This window comes from Cenococcum geophilum (assembly GCF_001692895.1).
Source record: "Cenococcum geophilum 1.58 unplaced genomic scaffold K441scaffold_4, whole genome shotgun sequence".
Lineage (NCBI taxonomy): Eukaryota > Fungi > Ascomycota > Dothideomycetes > Gloniales > Gloniaceae > Cenococcum > Cenococcum geophilum.
In genome coordinates this window covers 4,107,544-4,126,371 of record NW_027137562.1, presented here as the reverse complement: position 1 = coordinate 4,126,371, position 18,828 = coordinate 4,107,544, and the positions used below count along the sequence as shown (strand labels likewise).

General features: G+C 29.9%; 1 protein-coding gene across 1 annotated transcript; it reads right to left on the bottom strand.

Moving 5' to 3' along the window:
- Positions 1-4,424: 4,424 nt before the first annotated feature.
- On the bottom strand, positions 4,425-4,637 carry K441DRAFT_432909 (uncharacterized protein; the record flags this gene model as incomplete). The annotated part of the gene is made up of 2 exons (XM_067641646.1): positions 4,425-4,535; positions 4,572-4,637. Coding segments are annotated over 2 exons (177 nt in total), but the record flags the coding sequence as incomplete, so codon positions are not given.
- Positions 4,638-18,828: the final 14,191 nt, after the last annotated feature.

Genomic DNA, 18,828 nt, shown 5'->3' with positions numbered 1-18,828 from the left:
AACCACAAAAAAAGAGTTGCTAGTGTTAGGAATAAAGGCAAATAGTCACCATATAAGGCATATTGCCGTCACATGTAGCAAGTTGCCATCACATGCCGCCGCGGCACTAGTGTAGTAAGGAACCTTAAGTTCCTTACCCCTTTCTTTAAGATTAAAATATAGAACAATTATTATACTATCTACGAACCATAGCTACGTGATATCCCCTTATATAACTAACAATTATTTTTAGGTTTTTATAACTTTTATTAACGCTTTATTAAGAACTATAGCAGAATTACCTAGCCTCTTAACTATCTTACTAGAAAAGACCAGCCCTTTTACTTTAATGCTATATATAGGTAGGCCTTTAATAAGCTTAAAAAACAGCTAGTATTAGCTTCTTTACTTGCCTATTTTAACCTAGAACGGCCCTTAATACTAGAAGCTAATATCTTAAATAATATAATAGCTAGTGTTTTTTCCTAAAAGCAACTAGATGGAGAATAGTACCCTATTATATACTATTTAAAGACTATAATAAACGCTAAGCTAAACTACTATATCTATAATAAAGAAATGCTAGCTATTATCTCTAGCTTTTAGCACTAGCGTATATAGCTAAAGGGGACCCCCAAGCTAATTAAGGTAGTTTTAAATTATAAGGCCCTAGAATACTTTATAATAACTAAGGCCCTTATAGCCTAGTAGGTACGCTAGGCGGATACCCTATCTTAGTTTAACTTCTTAATTATATATAGACTAGGCGCTATAAACTATACGGACGCTCTTATAAGGCGTAAATAAAACCTAAATAACTAGATGGTTGCGAAGATCTTATTATAAACCTAGACGCTACTATAACTAGAATACCTTAACCCCTAGATATAGGTAAAACTAAGCATAAACTCCTTAGGCGCTAAGATATATTCTATTAACTCCTCTAAACTTAACCTTATTAATAAACTACTACAGGCTAACTAAATAACCCCCTCTCTATAAAAGTACTATTAAAAGGTAAAAAACGTTACTAGCCTATAGTCCCTTAAGAACGGATTACTTAAGTACTAGAAATGGCTAGTAGTAGCTAAGGAATAGAACTTATAGACCCGGCTTATTACTAAAGCTTATGCCTAGGTCTTTACGGCCTACCCTAAAAAAATAAAACCTATATATAACGGAACCTTATAGCAAGAACTACGATAGGCTCGTTATTGGGCTAGGTGTATAGGAAATATAAGTACAAAAGTCAACAACGTAATAACAACTAGTGGAGTAGTTGCCTAACAGATTAACTCTAATTATATTCTAAGAATTACTACAAGGAAGGAACTATCTAGGTAGGGACTAAAGGTCCTTAAATACATAACCGTACTCCTATAAAATCCTTCTTGTATATAATATACGTATACTCTATCTACTCTATTATAGATCTTATAGATTATATAGATTATATAGATCACATTATATAACCTTAGTTACTATTCCTCGTTATATAGTTCTATCGGCTCCATCCTAGACCGTACCTAAATTAACCAACTAGCTTCTTCCGTCTCTTCTCTAAATAGTTATAACATTGTACTTAAAGCGTCCGTAACACCATCTCCCTCCTCTTTATCTTTATCCTTAAAGATTTAAAATATCTTTAAGTTATTTACTAGAGGTATAATATCCGTCTAATTAATTTAGTTAATATTATTGCTTATTATACCTAAAGCAATTTCTTCTTCCTTAACTACTCGTCGTGCTCGCACTATTGCTGCAATATTATCTCTTGGTAAGATTATACCGTCTCTATATTCTCGCTATTCAAAAGAGGGATTAGTTTATATTGCGTTAGCGAACCTATCTTTATAATAACCGTCCTCTTACTTAAAGTATACTAAAGCGAATATTTGTTTATCCTATAATGTTCGCTCTACTTCTAATGCTAAATATACGCAACCTATTACTCTTAATAGTCGTCTAGTTCCCTAATTAATTTGTCTTAGAGTCTTGTGTTTAATCTACTGCTATGCGGCTAGATAATAAACTATCTATTACTCTTACTAAATTGCGCCAATCTTAGGACGCTAAATAGAAGGCTGCCGATACTTAGCAACGGGCTCTTAAGTCTCATTTAGCGGCGTCTACTTAACTAATCCATCTTAAGAAGGTGCGTAAGAAGGTTTATTTTAAGGAGTGGAAACTTATAAAATAAGGTTTATAGGAACTAGGTAATAAAAAAACGGATTCTCCTCTAATAGAGAAGGAAATAGATCTAAGTAGTTTAGTAACTGCTCTTCTTAGGTCCCCCTTAGGTAACTCATTTTTTAGCAATCCTTTTTTATTAATACTACCTAACCTAATCTCTTCTAATACTCCTATACCTTTCCTATAGCGTTCTTTAAATTCTTTAGTAGCTCCTAGGTAGTCTTAGTGTAGCCTATCTACTTAACCTCGTACTATATTTTGTCGTCAATATCCTTATAATTAACGATCTTTAAAACTTGCTATTTGTCTTCTTCTTATCCTCTATATATGTCTGCTTTATAGCTTAGTGGCTTAATATTCCTATATACTAGCTCTAGCATTATAATATGCTGTATAGGGTAGATCTTTATTTTAGCTAGTAGGTTTAACTTAAATATAACCGGTAAAATCCTTTATATAATTTTAAAAGGTCCTAATCTAACATGGTCTAATTTCTTACTTAGTCGTTAACTCTTAAAATTTTTGTGTAGTAGCTACACTTTATCTCCCTCCTTAAGATCTAGTCCCTTAGATCTCTTAGCATTATAGTACTTTTTTATTCTCTCTTATACTTTCTTTACTAATTCTATAAGGTCTGCATAAAGATTCATTAATATCTTCATTCTTTCTTTAGCTGTACTACTCGTTTTCTTTACTTACCGTAGTAATAACAATATTCTTAGCTTATATCTATAATTTGCCTTAAATAGTAATATGCCTATTTCTTCTTAGGGTGTTATATTATATGCAAACTATATAACTAGTAATAGTAATACCCAATTGTTCTATACATAATTAATATAATGCCTTAGATACTATTCTAGTGTCTAGTTTAATCTTTCCATTTAACCGTCTATCTACAGATAATATGCGGTAGAAGTTACTACTTAAACTCCTTACTCCGCTAAGAACACTTCCTAAAATACTACTATAAATCTTAAATCTCTATCTAATATAATCTTGCTTAGTACTCCATATCTTATAAATACTTCTTTAACATAGATTCTAGCAATATCTTCCGCTAAGATTTCTTCTATATATACTATAAAGTATCCCTACTTTATAAGCTTATCTACTATCACTAANATTANNTTATAATCTTATCCGGTAATAGGATCTCTTAATCTTAGCAACTTAATAATAAAGTCCCATAATATAACCTCCTATAGTCTCTCTGGTATTTTAATAGGTTATAGCCCTCTATATAGCTTATGCCTTATTAGTTTATTCCTTTAGCAATCTAGATATTCCTTTATAACCTTTCTAGCTATCCTTTAGATTCTATTAATAATATACTCCTCCTAAAGTCTTAATACTAAGCCTATAGCTCTATTGTATCCTTAGGTTAGTTCCTTATAGAAGTCCTCTATAAACTACTCTACTATACTTTTTAGGATATACTTTACTTCTTAATTTTCATATATATCCGTCTATAGATCTTCTAGCTATACTTCTAGAATTCTTTATACCTAAAAGCTTTCTAGTATCTTATAGACTTTCTCTAGTTTATTATCTTCTCAAGTTACTATAATTTTTAAATAATTATACCTAATTAATCCGTCTATATCTTTTCGCAATAAAGCCCCTAATAGCTTTTCCTTATTTTATAGTTTAGTTTTACGGCTCAGAGCATCTGCCCGCGTATTATTTATACCTTTAGTATATTAAATCTCGAAATAGTATTCCATAAGTATCTCTGCCCATCTAACCTATCTTTAATTAAGTTCCTTTATCGTTAGGAATCCTATTAGGTTCTTATAATCTATCTTAACCATAAATAGTTTCTCTATGCCTTATAAGAATGCTCTCTATTCCTTTAATACTACAACTATACCTAACAACTCTTTATTATAGATATTATAGTTTAACTTTAGTAGTGTTATCTTCTAACTATAGTATACCACTAGGTGCTATCTATCTTAATATCTTTATATAAAGTACGCCCCTAGTATATAGTCTAATACGTCCATTTCTACAACCGTCTCTAGTCCTAGTTAATAGATCTTAAGAACTGGCTCCTAGGTAAACAACTCCTTAACTTTCTTAAAGAGTTTTCTTTACTTTTTTCCCTATACCCATAGTTCTTCTTTCCTTATTAACCGCGTAAGTGGCTTAATATTCTTTAACCACTACACTATAAACCTTCTGTAATAATTATAAAACCCTAGAAATAATCTTAACTATATAACGTTCTCTAGTTCCTACCAATTCACTATAGCCTTAATCTTTTTTAGATCTATACTAAGTTGGCCTAGTTTAATAATAAATCTAACGAAATCAGTTTTCCTAGTAAAAAACTCGCATTTCTTAATTGCTACTAGTATCTGTTCTTCTTATAGTCTCTTTAAAACCTATTTAACATATTCCCTATATTCTTCCTTAGTTATAGAGTAGATAATAATATCATTAAGGTATACTATAACAAATTTATCTAAGTATTTTCCTAATATATTATTAATACGCTTCTAAAACGTTACTAATGCGTTTATAAGCCTAAATTATATAACTAATAGTTTATATAGTCCTTTCTTTAACCTAAAGGCTGCTTTCTATTTATTGCCTTCCTTAATCCTAATCTAATAGTACGCCTATCTCAGATTTATTTTTATAAAGATTTACACATTACCTATCCTATCTTAAATTTCGCTAATTAAGGGTAAAGAATACCTATCCTTCCTAGTAATGCTATTTAACTATCTATAGTTGATATACAGCCTTAGTTTACCATTTTTCTTTAGTACAAATAGTACTAGATAACCCGCTAATAACTGCGATAGTCTAATATATCCCTTTCATAGATTTTCTTAGATAAACTTTTTTAACGCTCTACCTTCTTCTTTAGTAAGCTTATAAATTAGAAAGAACTTTAGACTTATTCCTAGTTCTAACTCTATCTTATAGTCCTATACTANATACTNTAANAGCTTTTTACTTTNNNGTAACNATAGTTTCTTACNNTACTTATAGTATCTCTTTAGTATATAACTTAGTCCTTTTTCTATTTCTTTATAGGTTGCTCCTACTTAGTACCATACTAACTTAGCTTATTATCACATCTTACGGCGTTAAGTATCTCTAATATTAACCTAACCTGTAATCTAATTAATCCTTAGATTATATTCCTATAACTAAGATATACCTAATACTGCCTTATCCCGTCCTAACAGTAAGATATTAAAAGATATCTTAATTTATCTTCCTTTAATAATTATCTAAATAGGTCCTATTTTAAGATTAATAATCCCTCCTCTATAGGTTATTAGATCTTCTAAAATCGTAACTAATAGGTAAGATTACTCCTTCTATCTGTAAGGTAGTCCTATTCTCTTAACTACTACTAGTAAGATATAGTTTTGCGTTACTCCACTATCTATTAGCGCTTTAAACTACTAATTTTACTAATTAACTTATAAATTTAAGTGTTATTTTTAAATTCCTTTAAGGGTCTAAGGCTTTACTACTAGCTTTCTTTAGTCCTATAGGCCTCTACTTTTCCTAACTATTAGCTGCTTAATCCTAGTATACTTAGCTTACTTTTTAGCTAATGCCTAGTTCGCTTTTTATCTTTAATATACTATAGACACATATTTTCTAGGCATTCCCACCACTATTGTCCGTCTAAGTATTCTTCCATAAGAAATCTTCCTAGTTAAAGTACTAAACTTCCTTCCTCTTAAACCTCTGCTGGATGCTATCTATATATATATTTAGCATTCTTATACTATTACTCGTCTATTATCCAGTATATCCTTATAAGGTATTTCCAATTCTTTTCCTTTAAATTCTTATATATTTCGCATATATTATCCACACACGCAATCTATAATAACGTATAGTATACTAGGTGCCTTAGGTTAACTCTTAGCATATCTTCGTCCCTAAGTTTAAACCTTTATTATATTAATCTAAACGTTATAACTTTATTTGCAGGTACTAAGATATATCTCTTACTTCTCTAGTTCTCTAAACATTCCTTTAGATCCTTTAATATTATAATTAAGGCTCCTTTAATATGCGTTATAGCCTTCTCTATAATTAGGTAGTCCTAAATAACTTTTTTATCCAACCACATATAGAAATCTTCCTACTCATCATTGTGCCTTTACCTATACCACTTTTAGTACAGCTGCTGGAGTATATACGGTTTGTCCATAAGGAAGTATCTTCTTATTACTATATCGTAATAGCTCTTTATATATTATTCTTTAAACCTAGTTAGAATCCCTAGATCCTCTTTATCTTCCAATTTAGTAAGCTATTTAGCTCTTAGTATGCCTGCTCTCGGCCTATTAATAATTCTTTATACTAGTGCTTTGTCCTTCATACGTCCTAGTATACTAGATCTCTTATCTAGTTTCTATTCTTACTATGCGATAATTCTTTACCTAAACTCTTCTATGGTTTCTTTTAGTTTACGTCTTACGCTCTAATCCTTAAAGTTATCTTACTTTTTAATCCTAGTATTAACTTTTCAATCTTTAGTCTAAACACTTTATTTAACTAGTAAATCCTCTAGGTCTATATATTCGTCTCCTAGTCTAATTACTATTTATACTACAGATTCTCTAATCTATAAAGAAGCTCCTTACCTCTTATCTATAGGTATCCCAATTTATACTCCGAATTCTTAACCCCTTAGGTTCTTTAATCCCGAGCTTACTTCTAACTTAAGCTTAGCTCTAGCCTTAGTCCAACTAGGCTTACTTAGTGTTCTTATCTCGTCTTAAGAGTCTTAAATCTCACTTATCTCGTCTTAAGAATCTTATACCTATAGGAACTTCCGCTCTAAGCTTATTCGTATATTTCTAAACTAAGCTATTACTCTACTCTATCGGTTATCGTCCATTATAGGTCCTTAAGCTTACCTTATCTTATTATAAGAATCTTAGTTATCTCTTATCTCGCTATAAGAATCTTAAGCCTTTGGCCCTTTGCCTTTATCAAGTGCTAAAGTAGTTCACTATCTTACTTCTCTTACGTCTTATGAAGCGATAGACATTATATCTAGTAGGGTTTTAATCCCTACTAATATTCCCTATTCTATAGTGGAATTATCTTCTACCTTTAGTATAATATCTCCAAGGTCTACTCGCTCCTAGTAAGCGGCCCTTATTACCTTATTGTTACGGAATATTTCGCCTAGGTCAAATTTATTGTCCTTAATATTTGATCTGCGAACTAGTTCATTAGTTCCTCTGTATTCTATAGGTGCTAGTTCTTATAGCCAATAACTTACGCTATATTTAGCATCCTTATAAATTTAGTATACATTATTATAACAAAACGCAAAACTTTTAATTAAACATTCTTTTGTTCCTCACAGTATATTATCGTCCCTTTATACGTATATATTGTCTGCTAGTCTTATACCCTTTACTACATAGTAATTCTGCCTACTTCTATAGTCTCTAACATAATAACCTTATTTTCCGTAATTTATACAAGCTCCTTCTTTAAACCATTTCTCTTACTATAGAGTCCGCCTAAATATCTTCTACTATTAAGATCCCTAATTCGGCCTCTACTTCTTAAACCTTTAATTACTTAATCCTTATCTTTTAAGTTTCTATAGTTTGCTCCATCTCTTATAGGCTTCTTTAGTGCTACTTAGGTCTATTAGCTCTACACCATACTATAGTTTCTAACTTAGCTTTTATTATTGCGTACTTTACGCCTTATATAACTATAGAACTCTATCCTAGCCTCTCTTAGCCTATTCCCTTTAGTAGATCCAATTATTAATCTTAATCGCCTAATTTATTAGTTCCCTTAGGGTATCCGCATCTTCTATTAGGATAATCGCATCCTAGACTCTAGCCTTAAGTCCCTATTTATACTATGCTATAAGCGCCCTATTATTCTACTCTACTTATATTACTAGTATCTAGAACTATATTATATACTTAATTGCTAAAGTTTATTATATAAGGTTCTAGAGTTTTCTTTCTACTATAGTTGTTTCTTCTAGGTCTCTAAATATCTGCGTAAGTCATTCTGCGAATTCTTCCTAACTTAAGAACATAAATCGCACGTCTTAGTTAGTGGTCGTTATTCCGTTTGCCTATATCTCTATAAGGTAAGGTTTAAACTACTTAAGTGCTTTTCCTAATAAGAATAGTCCTGCGTAGGCTATCCGATCTATAGGTATAGATAACTTTACTCCTTCTTATAAGACCTTAAAGTGCATCTATATAAGGAATCCTTTAAGCTTTAACCTCTCTCCTATAAATCTCTCAATTAATAATAGCTTAATCTTTGCTGCTCCTATTCTATTAAGTCTTTCTTCCAATACTATATTATTAGCTGTTAGCTAGTTAACTATTTCCTATAGCTGTCTGACCGTTACAGGTTGCTGTAAGTTAGTATCTGCTATACTGGTATCACCTCCTGTCCCTAAAGTAGTTGCTACCGTCAATAGCGTCATAGTGGCTGCTTTTAGTGGTATATTGTTCAACTTCTTATATTAATGCTATAATTAGGTAGTAATTGTATAACGGAACCTTATAGCAAGAACTACGATAGGCTTATTATTAGGCTAGGTGTATAGGAAATATAAATATAAAAGTTAACAACGTAATAACAACTGGTAGAGTAGTTGCCTAATAAATTAACTCTAATTGTATTCTAAAAATTACTATAAGGAAGGAACTATCTAGGTAGGGACTAAGGGTCCTTAAATATACAACCGTACTCCTATGAAATCCTTCTTGTACATAATGTACGTGTGCTCTATCTACTCTATTACAGATCTCGCAGATTATACAGATTACATAGATCACATCATATAACCTCGGTTACCATTCCTCGTCACATAGTTTTATCGGCTCCATCCTAGACCGTGCCTAAATTAACTAACTAGCTTCTTCCGTCTCTTCTCTAAGTAGTTATAATATCGTACTTAAAGCGTCCGTAACACTATAAAATTATTAGTAACCGCTATTACTGGCCTAGAAGAGTTATAAATATTAACCACTATATATAGAACTGTAATAAATACTATAGATCTATAATTCTATAAGATAAAACCCTAGGACTATCAAAGCCACTCTTAATACTAGAACGCCCCTAGTAGTATATTTTTATAGACTTTTATAAACTACCTATGGACTGTAATGGATATGATATAGTTATAATCCTAGTTAACCGCTTTAGCAAGCGCCCGTTCTTAATCCCCTATTATAAGAATATTAATACTAAAGAGGTAGCCTAACTATATATCTACTACGTCTATTAAATTTATAAACTACTAAATACTATTATATCTAATTATAGGCTGTAATTTATATTGGCTTTCTAGAATAAGTTTACCTAAATCTTAGGTATTAAGCTAAAGCTTTCTATAGTATACCACCCCTAAATAAATAGTTAGACAGAAATTGTAAATTAATACTTAGATTAGAGACTTTGGCCCTTTATTAACTACTTTTAAGATAACTAGGCTAAACTGCTACCCTTAATAGACTATACCTAAGCGACCTTACCCTATAACTCTATAGGATTTGCCCCTATTTAACTAGAAATAGGTTACTTACCCTATATAAACTTTAACTAGGAAAGACTAAAAGGACCCCGGACTATATATAAAAAACTATTTTATAAGGAAGTATAGCAGTACGCTAAGTACTTAGGAGAAGCCTAGATGGTAGCCTATATAAATCTAAAAATGGCCTAGAAATTAATATAATAGTAGGCAAATAAGTATAGGCGAGAGCCTAACTTTACTATAGGAGATATAGTCTGGGTTATAATAAAGAACTAGAAAACGGAATAACCTAGCTATAAGCTAGACTATTTAATAGTAGGACCATATAAGTGTAACGGGACTAGCCTAGTTATAGTAGGAATGTCTTAGTGAAACACTCAACAGATAAATTCCGACGCTTTAACCAAATTCTGCCGAATTCTAATAGCCTGATTAACTTCTGCTAAATTCTACTAGATTAATTGAATTCTACTAAAGTCTGTTAAAGACCGCGTGTGTATATGCGCACGCATTAATTACCAAGCCCCTAACCATTTAATTATATAATTCTCTTGTTATTCCTTTCTCTTCTTTACGCAACGTCTTATTCTTAGCGAGAGCTATATACCCTTAAATTTAGATAGAATTTATATCGTTCCTTTAAATCTTCCCGAAGTCTCTCCGCGCCCTTATATTACGTTGCGTTAATACTAATACCCTTAAAATAGTAAATAAACTTAAATCCGCCACGTTAACTATTATGGCCCTAGTTAGGGAATAAATAACTATAATATAATAGTCTTTTATAGATGCCTTGGCCTAATAACGAACTATACTAGAAGCTTAGTATTAGTAATTAATTAAAGCAATATACAAAAAACTTTATAACGCTAAAGTACTTGCATTAGAGACCCTAATAGTAACACCTATAAACGAAATTAAAATAACTATATACAAACCTGACCTATTAAATATAAACCCTAAACTAGTAACGGTAGCTTAACCCGTACCTATAATAAACCTAATACCTACTATAAAATTTAAAAAGCTCCCTAACCCTCTAATGTTTAATAGAAATTAACCTATATCCCTTTATAACTAAGCTCCGTCTTAAACTTTTAATGGACTATAACTAATACCCTACTAAAGCTAGCAAGATTAGCTATGGAATATCTTGTTTAAGTAAAGACGCTATATAAACTATGGATCCATTCTTCTATAACGGTACCTTCATTAATTTTAAAATCTTTATCTCTCTACTAGAACGAATATATAATAACGCTAGCCGCGAATATATAGCTGTTACTAAACTTAAAAACCTATAACAATAGAACCGAGACTTTACTAGCTTTTTTTTGGGCCTTATTAGTGAACTAGATTAGAATAAAGCTGCTAGAGTTACTGCTCTCCGCTAAGCTATTTTAGATAAAATTAGAGCATAGTTAGTAGGTAGAGAACTACTAAAGAACTTACCCAAATTTGCTATAATATATTAACGAATTAATAAGGACCTTTAATATAATAAATAGACTTATTTCCTAAAGCTAACTATACCTTATGTTTAAAACTTTATAAAACTAGTATATACCCTAAAGCGCGATCCGTCTTTAAGACCTAAAAGCCCTATATATAACCTTATAGACCTTAATGCCACCTAATTCTATACACCCTTAGGAACTAACGAATAAAGAATATAAGCCGCAAATAGAGAATATTTTAGATATAGAAAAAAGGGATATATTTAAAGGGATTGCTAAACTTACCCTTTTAAAAAGGTCCGCCGTAGCTCCTCTTAGTCCTTAAGTTGTACTTATTCTATAAATTATATTAGGTCGCTATAAAGTATCTTACCTTTAGTTAACTTAGAAAATGAATTATTCTAGGGCTAAGTTACACCTTAGGATAAGAAGTAGAAGAGTATAAGTATCTAGGCTCTTCTAGCGCTAATATATAATACAACTCCCTTAATATACTTAGCAAAATTTAAATACTTAAAAAATAGAAGGAAGTATAAATCCTTATAGATAGTAGAGCCACTAGTATAGGCTTTATTAATATAAACTACGCAAAAACTTAATACTTAAATTTAAAGAAACTTAATAAGCCCTAAGGCCCATAAGGCTTTAATAGTAAGCCTTTAATATATAGCGAACTAATGCACTACACTCTTATAAAGATGTAGATAGGCGAATACCTTAAATATATTTCCTTATTTATAACACCCTTAAAGTATTATAAAGTAATACTTAGATATAGATGGCTAAAATAATATAACCCTTTAATTAGCTAGGTTAAAGAAATACTAAAATTCCGTACAACCTACTGCCGAAGTTATTACTTAAAATACTACTTGCCCTATAAATATGCATATAATTATTTAAATTTAAAATAATATAAATTGCCCTTACTATAAACCTTAAACCAATATAATAAAGTTATAACTACTAATCGCGGTAAAGAATGCAAAGATAATATATTAAAACCCCTTAAAATTTGTATAGTATAAGCCGCACCCTTTTATTTATTAGCAAGAAAACGAGACTATAAGATCTTTACTATAACACTAAAAGATATTAAAAAGGCGTTAGAACTAAAGTAATATATTAACCCCTAACCTCTTATACCTAAAGAATATTACGATCTAATTAATACATTTAAGAAATAATTTATAAACTAATTACCCCCATATTAAAACGAGCACGATTTTAAGATAGAACTTAAACCTAGTATAACGCCAAAGTTCGGCCTATTATACGGCCTATTATAAAAAGAGCTGCTTATAATATAATAATATCTTAAAGAGCACCTAGAGAAAGGATTTATTCGCCCTAATTAATTACTATTCGCCTTATTTATACTATTCGTTAAGAAACCTAAAAGAGGCTTAAGGTTTTATATTAATTATTAAGCCCTAAATATAATTATAATTTAGAACCAATATCCAATTTCTTTACTTTAAGAAACGCTTAACCGCTTAGCGAAAGTATAATACTTTACAAAGCTTAACGTAGTTACTACCTTTAATTAAATCTATATTTATAAAGAAAATAAAAAGTATATAGGTTTCTGTATATAATGGGGACTTTTTAAATACCTAGTAATGCCATTTAGTATAAAAAACGGTCCTAGTACGTTTTAATAATACGTTAATAATACGCTTCGCGAATTCCTTAATATATTTATTACCGCGTATATTAATAATATCTTAATTTATTTATCTTTACTTTTTAAGTATTAAAAGCATATCTAAATAGTTCTTAAACGCCTATAAGACGCGGGCTTATAATATAACATTAAGAAATGCAAGTTCTATACGTCCAAAGTTATATATTTAGGCCTAATTATATCCCGTAATAGAATTAAAATAGACTCTAAAAAAATTGCTGCAATTATAAACTAGGAAAGTCCTAGTAGTATATTAAACATCTAAGGATTTTTAGGATTTGCAAATTTTTACTATTAATTTATTAATTACTTCTTAAAAATTGTTTAGCTATTAGTAAACTTAATAAAAAAAAACATAAGATTTAAATAGACTACTAAATATAAATAAGCTTTTAACGACCTAAAATATTATTTTATAACTACTTTAATTTTTGCCTACTTTAATCCGGACCTTAAATATATTATTAAAACAAACTCGTTTAATTATATACTAAGAGGAGTATTATCGCAATACAATAAAAACGGCGAGCTGCGCCTAGTAGCCTTCCTCTTTTAGAAACTTACCCCCACTAAATTAAATTATAAGATATATAATAAGGAACTGCTTACAATTATTAGATACTTTAAATAATAGCGCCTAAAACTTAAAGGGTCGTTATTTCTAATACGTGTATTAACGGACTATAAAAACCTATAGTACTTTATAACTATAAAGCAATTAATATAGCGCCAAATTCATTAGGCTAAATACCTCTTATAATTTAACTTTAAGATTATATACTAACCTAGCAAACTTAATTAGAAGCCTAACTTATTAATATAATAATTATAAAACTTACCTATAAACGCCTCTAATAAATAGATTATAAATTAATTATAAATTCTACTGCCCCCTAAACACTTTAAGAAACTACGCCCTATATTTCTAAACGCGGACCTTAATAAAAATAAATTAAAAATTAATAAGTAGGATATAGAAATCGATAAATTAATAGAGCACGAATATAAAAATAACCCCTAGATAGTAAATATAATAAAAGTAATTTAAATAGGGAAACAGTAATATAAGGATATTACACTCACTAAATATAAAATCCATAATAATCGGTTATACTATTAATAGAAGATAGTAGTCCTAAATTCTAAACCTTTACAATTTAAAATACTCAAATTTATATATAATTACCCTATAGTAGGGCATCCTAGCTATATAAAGACCTATAAGATTATCTAATAAGTATATCACTAGCCTATAATATATAACTATATACGAAAATACATTTAAGTATACAGAATATACATACGTAGGAAGACCTCTTATATAAAAAAAGTAAGGAGTACTTTAACCATTGCCAATTCTAATGTAAAGATAGCGAGATATCTTAATTAATTTTATAGTTAACCTACCTAATAGTAATAGGTTTACGAATGTTATAGTAGTTATTAACCGTCTTATAAAAATACGATATATAATTCCTATAGACTTAATTAATGCAATATTAGTAGCCGAATATTTTATTAAGTATATCTTTAAGCTACACAGACTTCCTAATTTAATAATATCTAACTACGGAAGCTAGTTCGTTTTAGACTTCTAGGAAGCCCTATATAAATAATCAAGTATACGAATATAACTCTTAACTATATTTTATCTAGAGATAGATAGTTAAACTAAAATTATAAACGCGATTATAAAATAATACCTATAAATATACTGCTTCTACCTATAAGATAACTGGGAAAAATGGCTACTATTAGCTAAGTTTACTGTAAATAATATAAGAAATAAATTAATAGGTATAATGCCGTTCTACGCAACCTATAGATAAGACCCTTAACTTAGATTTAAACTATAACCTAAAATTAATATAATGGGACCCACGATTAAGAGGATTTAACTAATTAATATATATAACTTCGCTAATTAAATAAAGTAGTTAACGGAACTATTACAAAGTAAATTAGCGTACGCTTAAATAGTATAGGAATAGTATATAAATAAAGAACGAGCTCCCGTATAGGACTTTAAGGAAGGTAATATAGTTTACCTAAATACACAAAACCTAAAGACTTAATAACCCTTAAAGAAACTAAACTAAAAGTTTACGGGCCTATACTAAGTTAAAAAAAAAACTAAGCCTATATGCTTATAAACTTAAACTATTAACTAAAATAAAAATATATCTAATGTTTTACGTAAACTTACTATAACCCTTAAAGGGTAAACTTATAACTCGCGAAGTACCACTACTACCTCCTATAATTGTTAACAATGGTAACAGTTCTTACTTTATTAACTTAATTAACGATATACAATAGAAGACATAATCTAAATAATTTAAACTTTTTATTAAATAGGAAGGATATAAAATACGAATTTAGAAAACCTATAACTAGATTAAGACTAACGCGCCTTCCCTAGTAAAATAATTTTATAAAGACTATCCTTTGCGGCCTACTCTAGCTAGATAGACACAATATAAAAGTAAATAATTGCCGCCTAATATAAATATATAAAATACAATAGTAGGAAGCTTAAATTTAAAAAGAACTTAAAATATATTATAATGTTTATAATATAATTACGTAACACGTAAGATATTAAGGAACTTTAACCGCCGGTTAAAGTTATCTAATTGGTTAGATCCGCCTTGCTAAGACCTACTATAAAGATATTAGTTCTACTTACCGCCTTAACTAAGCTAATAGCAATTTTTTATCCTGGGGATGGAAAATCCCAATTAGCCTATTTAATAATAGAATTAGTAAAACCCTATACTGCTACCTAACGCGAAAATATAATACGTAATAAGTTATAAGTCTTAACTAAAATTAAATTATTTGGACCTTCGGCTAAAAGGGGGGGTACTATAACGGGACTAGCCTAGTTATAGTAGGAATGTCTTAGTAAAACACTTAATAGATAAATTCCAACGCTTTAACTAAATTCTGCCAAATTCTAATAGCCTAATTAACTTCTGCCAAATTCTGCTAGATTAATTAAATTCTACTAAAGACTGTTAAAGACCGCGTGCGTATATACGTACACATCGACCACTAAGCCCCTAACTATTTAATTATATAATTCTCTTGTTATTCCTTTCTCTTCTTTACGCAACGTCTTGTTCTTAGCAAGAGCTATATACCCTTAGATTTAGATAGAATTTATATCATTCCTTCAAATCTTCTTAAAGTTTCTCCGCGCCCTTACAATAAGGTTCTTAAAAAAATAGGCAACTTATATAAAGTAAAGCTCCTAAATTTAATTAAGGTTTACCCTATTTTCTCTCTAGATAAACTATAAAAAGCTATAAATAACCTATTATCTAGATAAAAGAATAAACCTCCCCTACTAATCTAAGTTAATAGCAATAATAAATAGGAAATTAAAGAAATACTAGCCTATAAGCTTGTAAGGGAAACATTAAAATATTATATTAGTTGGAAAGGGTATAACCTAAACCCTACTTAGTACCCTATATAGAACTTTATAGGTAGTCCCTATAAGCTTTANAAGTTNTATAGNTATTACCCNAATAAACCNANACCCNTANAGTACCTTAATAANTANATANAGTGCTANAATAGCNAAGATAATAAGCTGCCTATTAAGTATAAAGATAAGAATACCCTATAGATATAATATAAATGTATAAAGCCTAAGGGCAGGCTTTTTTAGAGGGGGGGGTAATATTATAGCGCTAGTAGAAACTAATAGATATTAGTAAAAATTAGTAGATTATAGCTAATAGATATTAGTAGATTATTATAGATAGTCGTAAATAGTCGCAGATAGTTTTATATAGTTTTAGATAATTGCCGTTATATAACTAGAGGATTGTATATAACGTTAAGCGGCGCTACCCTTTATCTCCTTTTCTTTCTTTAGCTCTAGATCCTTATTTACAAACTACCAATTATATAGGCTTACGCGTCCCTCTTGCTGTATTCGTGCCTTAATTAACTAAGTCACTAATAAAAGATACTATTAGGTCCCTATACGGCTTCCTTTTAATTTCTTCCTAGGCCCTATATAGCTTCCTTTTTTAAAGCCTACTGCCTTAGCTTCTTTATTTTTAAGTTAATCTAATCTAAGACGCTAGTAATCCTTTTCTTAATATTAATTAGTAGTCTATGCACTAATTATAAGAAAAGAATAATAACTCTATCTATTAAATAGTGGCTTTAGAGCCTCTATATATATATAGGAAAGGTATAGGAAATAAGAACAAGAAGGGGGTAGGGGGGTGGTAATAAAAACAAGGGGTAGGTGACCGAGTTAATAACTAAGTCAATAGGAGGTTGCTAAGTCGGTAATAAGATAACCTAATTTAGGTTAATATACCCCCCCCCCAGCTAATTAACTAGTAGGTAATTAGCTGGATATACCTAAATAGGAAATATTTATAATGTTAAACTAAATAGAAACCATCTAAAAGCAAAAACTTAATAAGGAAATCATATAAATATATTAAATAGTATAGTCAAATCTAACTACAATAGGGTCTTAATATTAATTAGATTTAGTTGTTAAATAAAGCTCTTATACTTCTGCCTTAGTAGGGCCTTTATAAGACTGTTAGCCGTTATATTAGTAGTAGGAACCTACTTAATTACAATTAACCCTTTCTAAACCTCTTGGCGAAGCTAGTGCTAGTAAATATCTACGTAATAAAGCTTTGTATTTAATTAGGGTCCGTTTTTAGTAAGCAGCTAAATTATCTATAGGTTGTTATAGCTAATTATATACTCTTTATTCGTATAGAGTTATATAGCTTAAAAGAAGCGCTACTACTAAATTAATTTAGTAGCTGCATTTAATAGAGCCTTAAGTTTAGCTTTAGTGCTTAATGTTATAATAGTTTTCTACTTAGTGGAGCGCTAGTTAATTGCTCTCCTAAATAGTGAAAATATAAAGCTTTTAGTGCTCTTCCAACTAATAGGATTATTGCTAAATATAGCGTTGCTTATATAGACGACGATCTAACTTCTAATATTCCTATTTAAGTATTTAATTGCTAGGGTTCTCGTTTAATAGAGGTATATAATTACTTAATTAACTACGGCTTTATATAGGGGCGATAGATTACAAAGAAATTCTACGAGCTTGCTTAAGGCTTAAGTGATATTAGGTTGTGTAATATAGGTAATATAAAGTAGTAAGCTAACCTTACTCTAATATATATAGACCTACTACTTAGAGGCCTACTCTAGATTAGGCAAGAGATTATCTATACTTATTAGCGTATATATTAGACGATAATCTTTTAAATAGAAGGTGCTAGCGATTTTATTAATATAGGAATCTTAATAGAGCTAAAGCTTCTGTTAAAGTTAATCATAAAGGATTCTAATTCCTAAGAACCAGGTTAGTTTTCCTAGGTTCTTAATTTTATACTTCTTTATTAAGCTCTTTCTTAAAGAGTTAAAGCTTTAGTAGGTCTTCTATACAGTAAGGTACTATAATATTGTTAATATAAAAGAACATAATTAGCTAGTTATTGTAAAATAGGTATAATTCTTTATTAACTGCTGTTAGACCTAGGGTTATTAAGGTAGTTGAAAACTTATTAAGCTAAAGCAGTAGTAATTATTGGAGGCCGTATAAAGCTCTTTAAAGGAGCAGACACCTACCCTTCTATTAAAAGCTATTTAGAAACTTAATATAGACTATCTTAATAATAAGGCTATTGGTAAAGGCGTTAACTACGTTATATTACTAAGTCTCTAGATTATATATAGCGACGATCGCTATTATAGCCCTAAATATTTTTACTATAAGGGTTACTATATACGTATCCTTTGTGCTAAGTTATTATAAGTTACCTTATATATAAAGATAGGCTTTAAATTTAACTAGATATCTATTAGTGTTAAACTTATAAGTAAACACCTAGGTAATAGGTAAGACGTTAAGCGACACTGTCTATTTAACGGTTTTAAATATCCCTCGCTGCTTAAGATTACTAAATTCCTTATTGGCGGCTTCC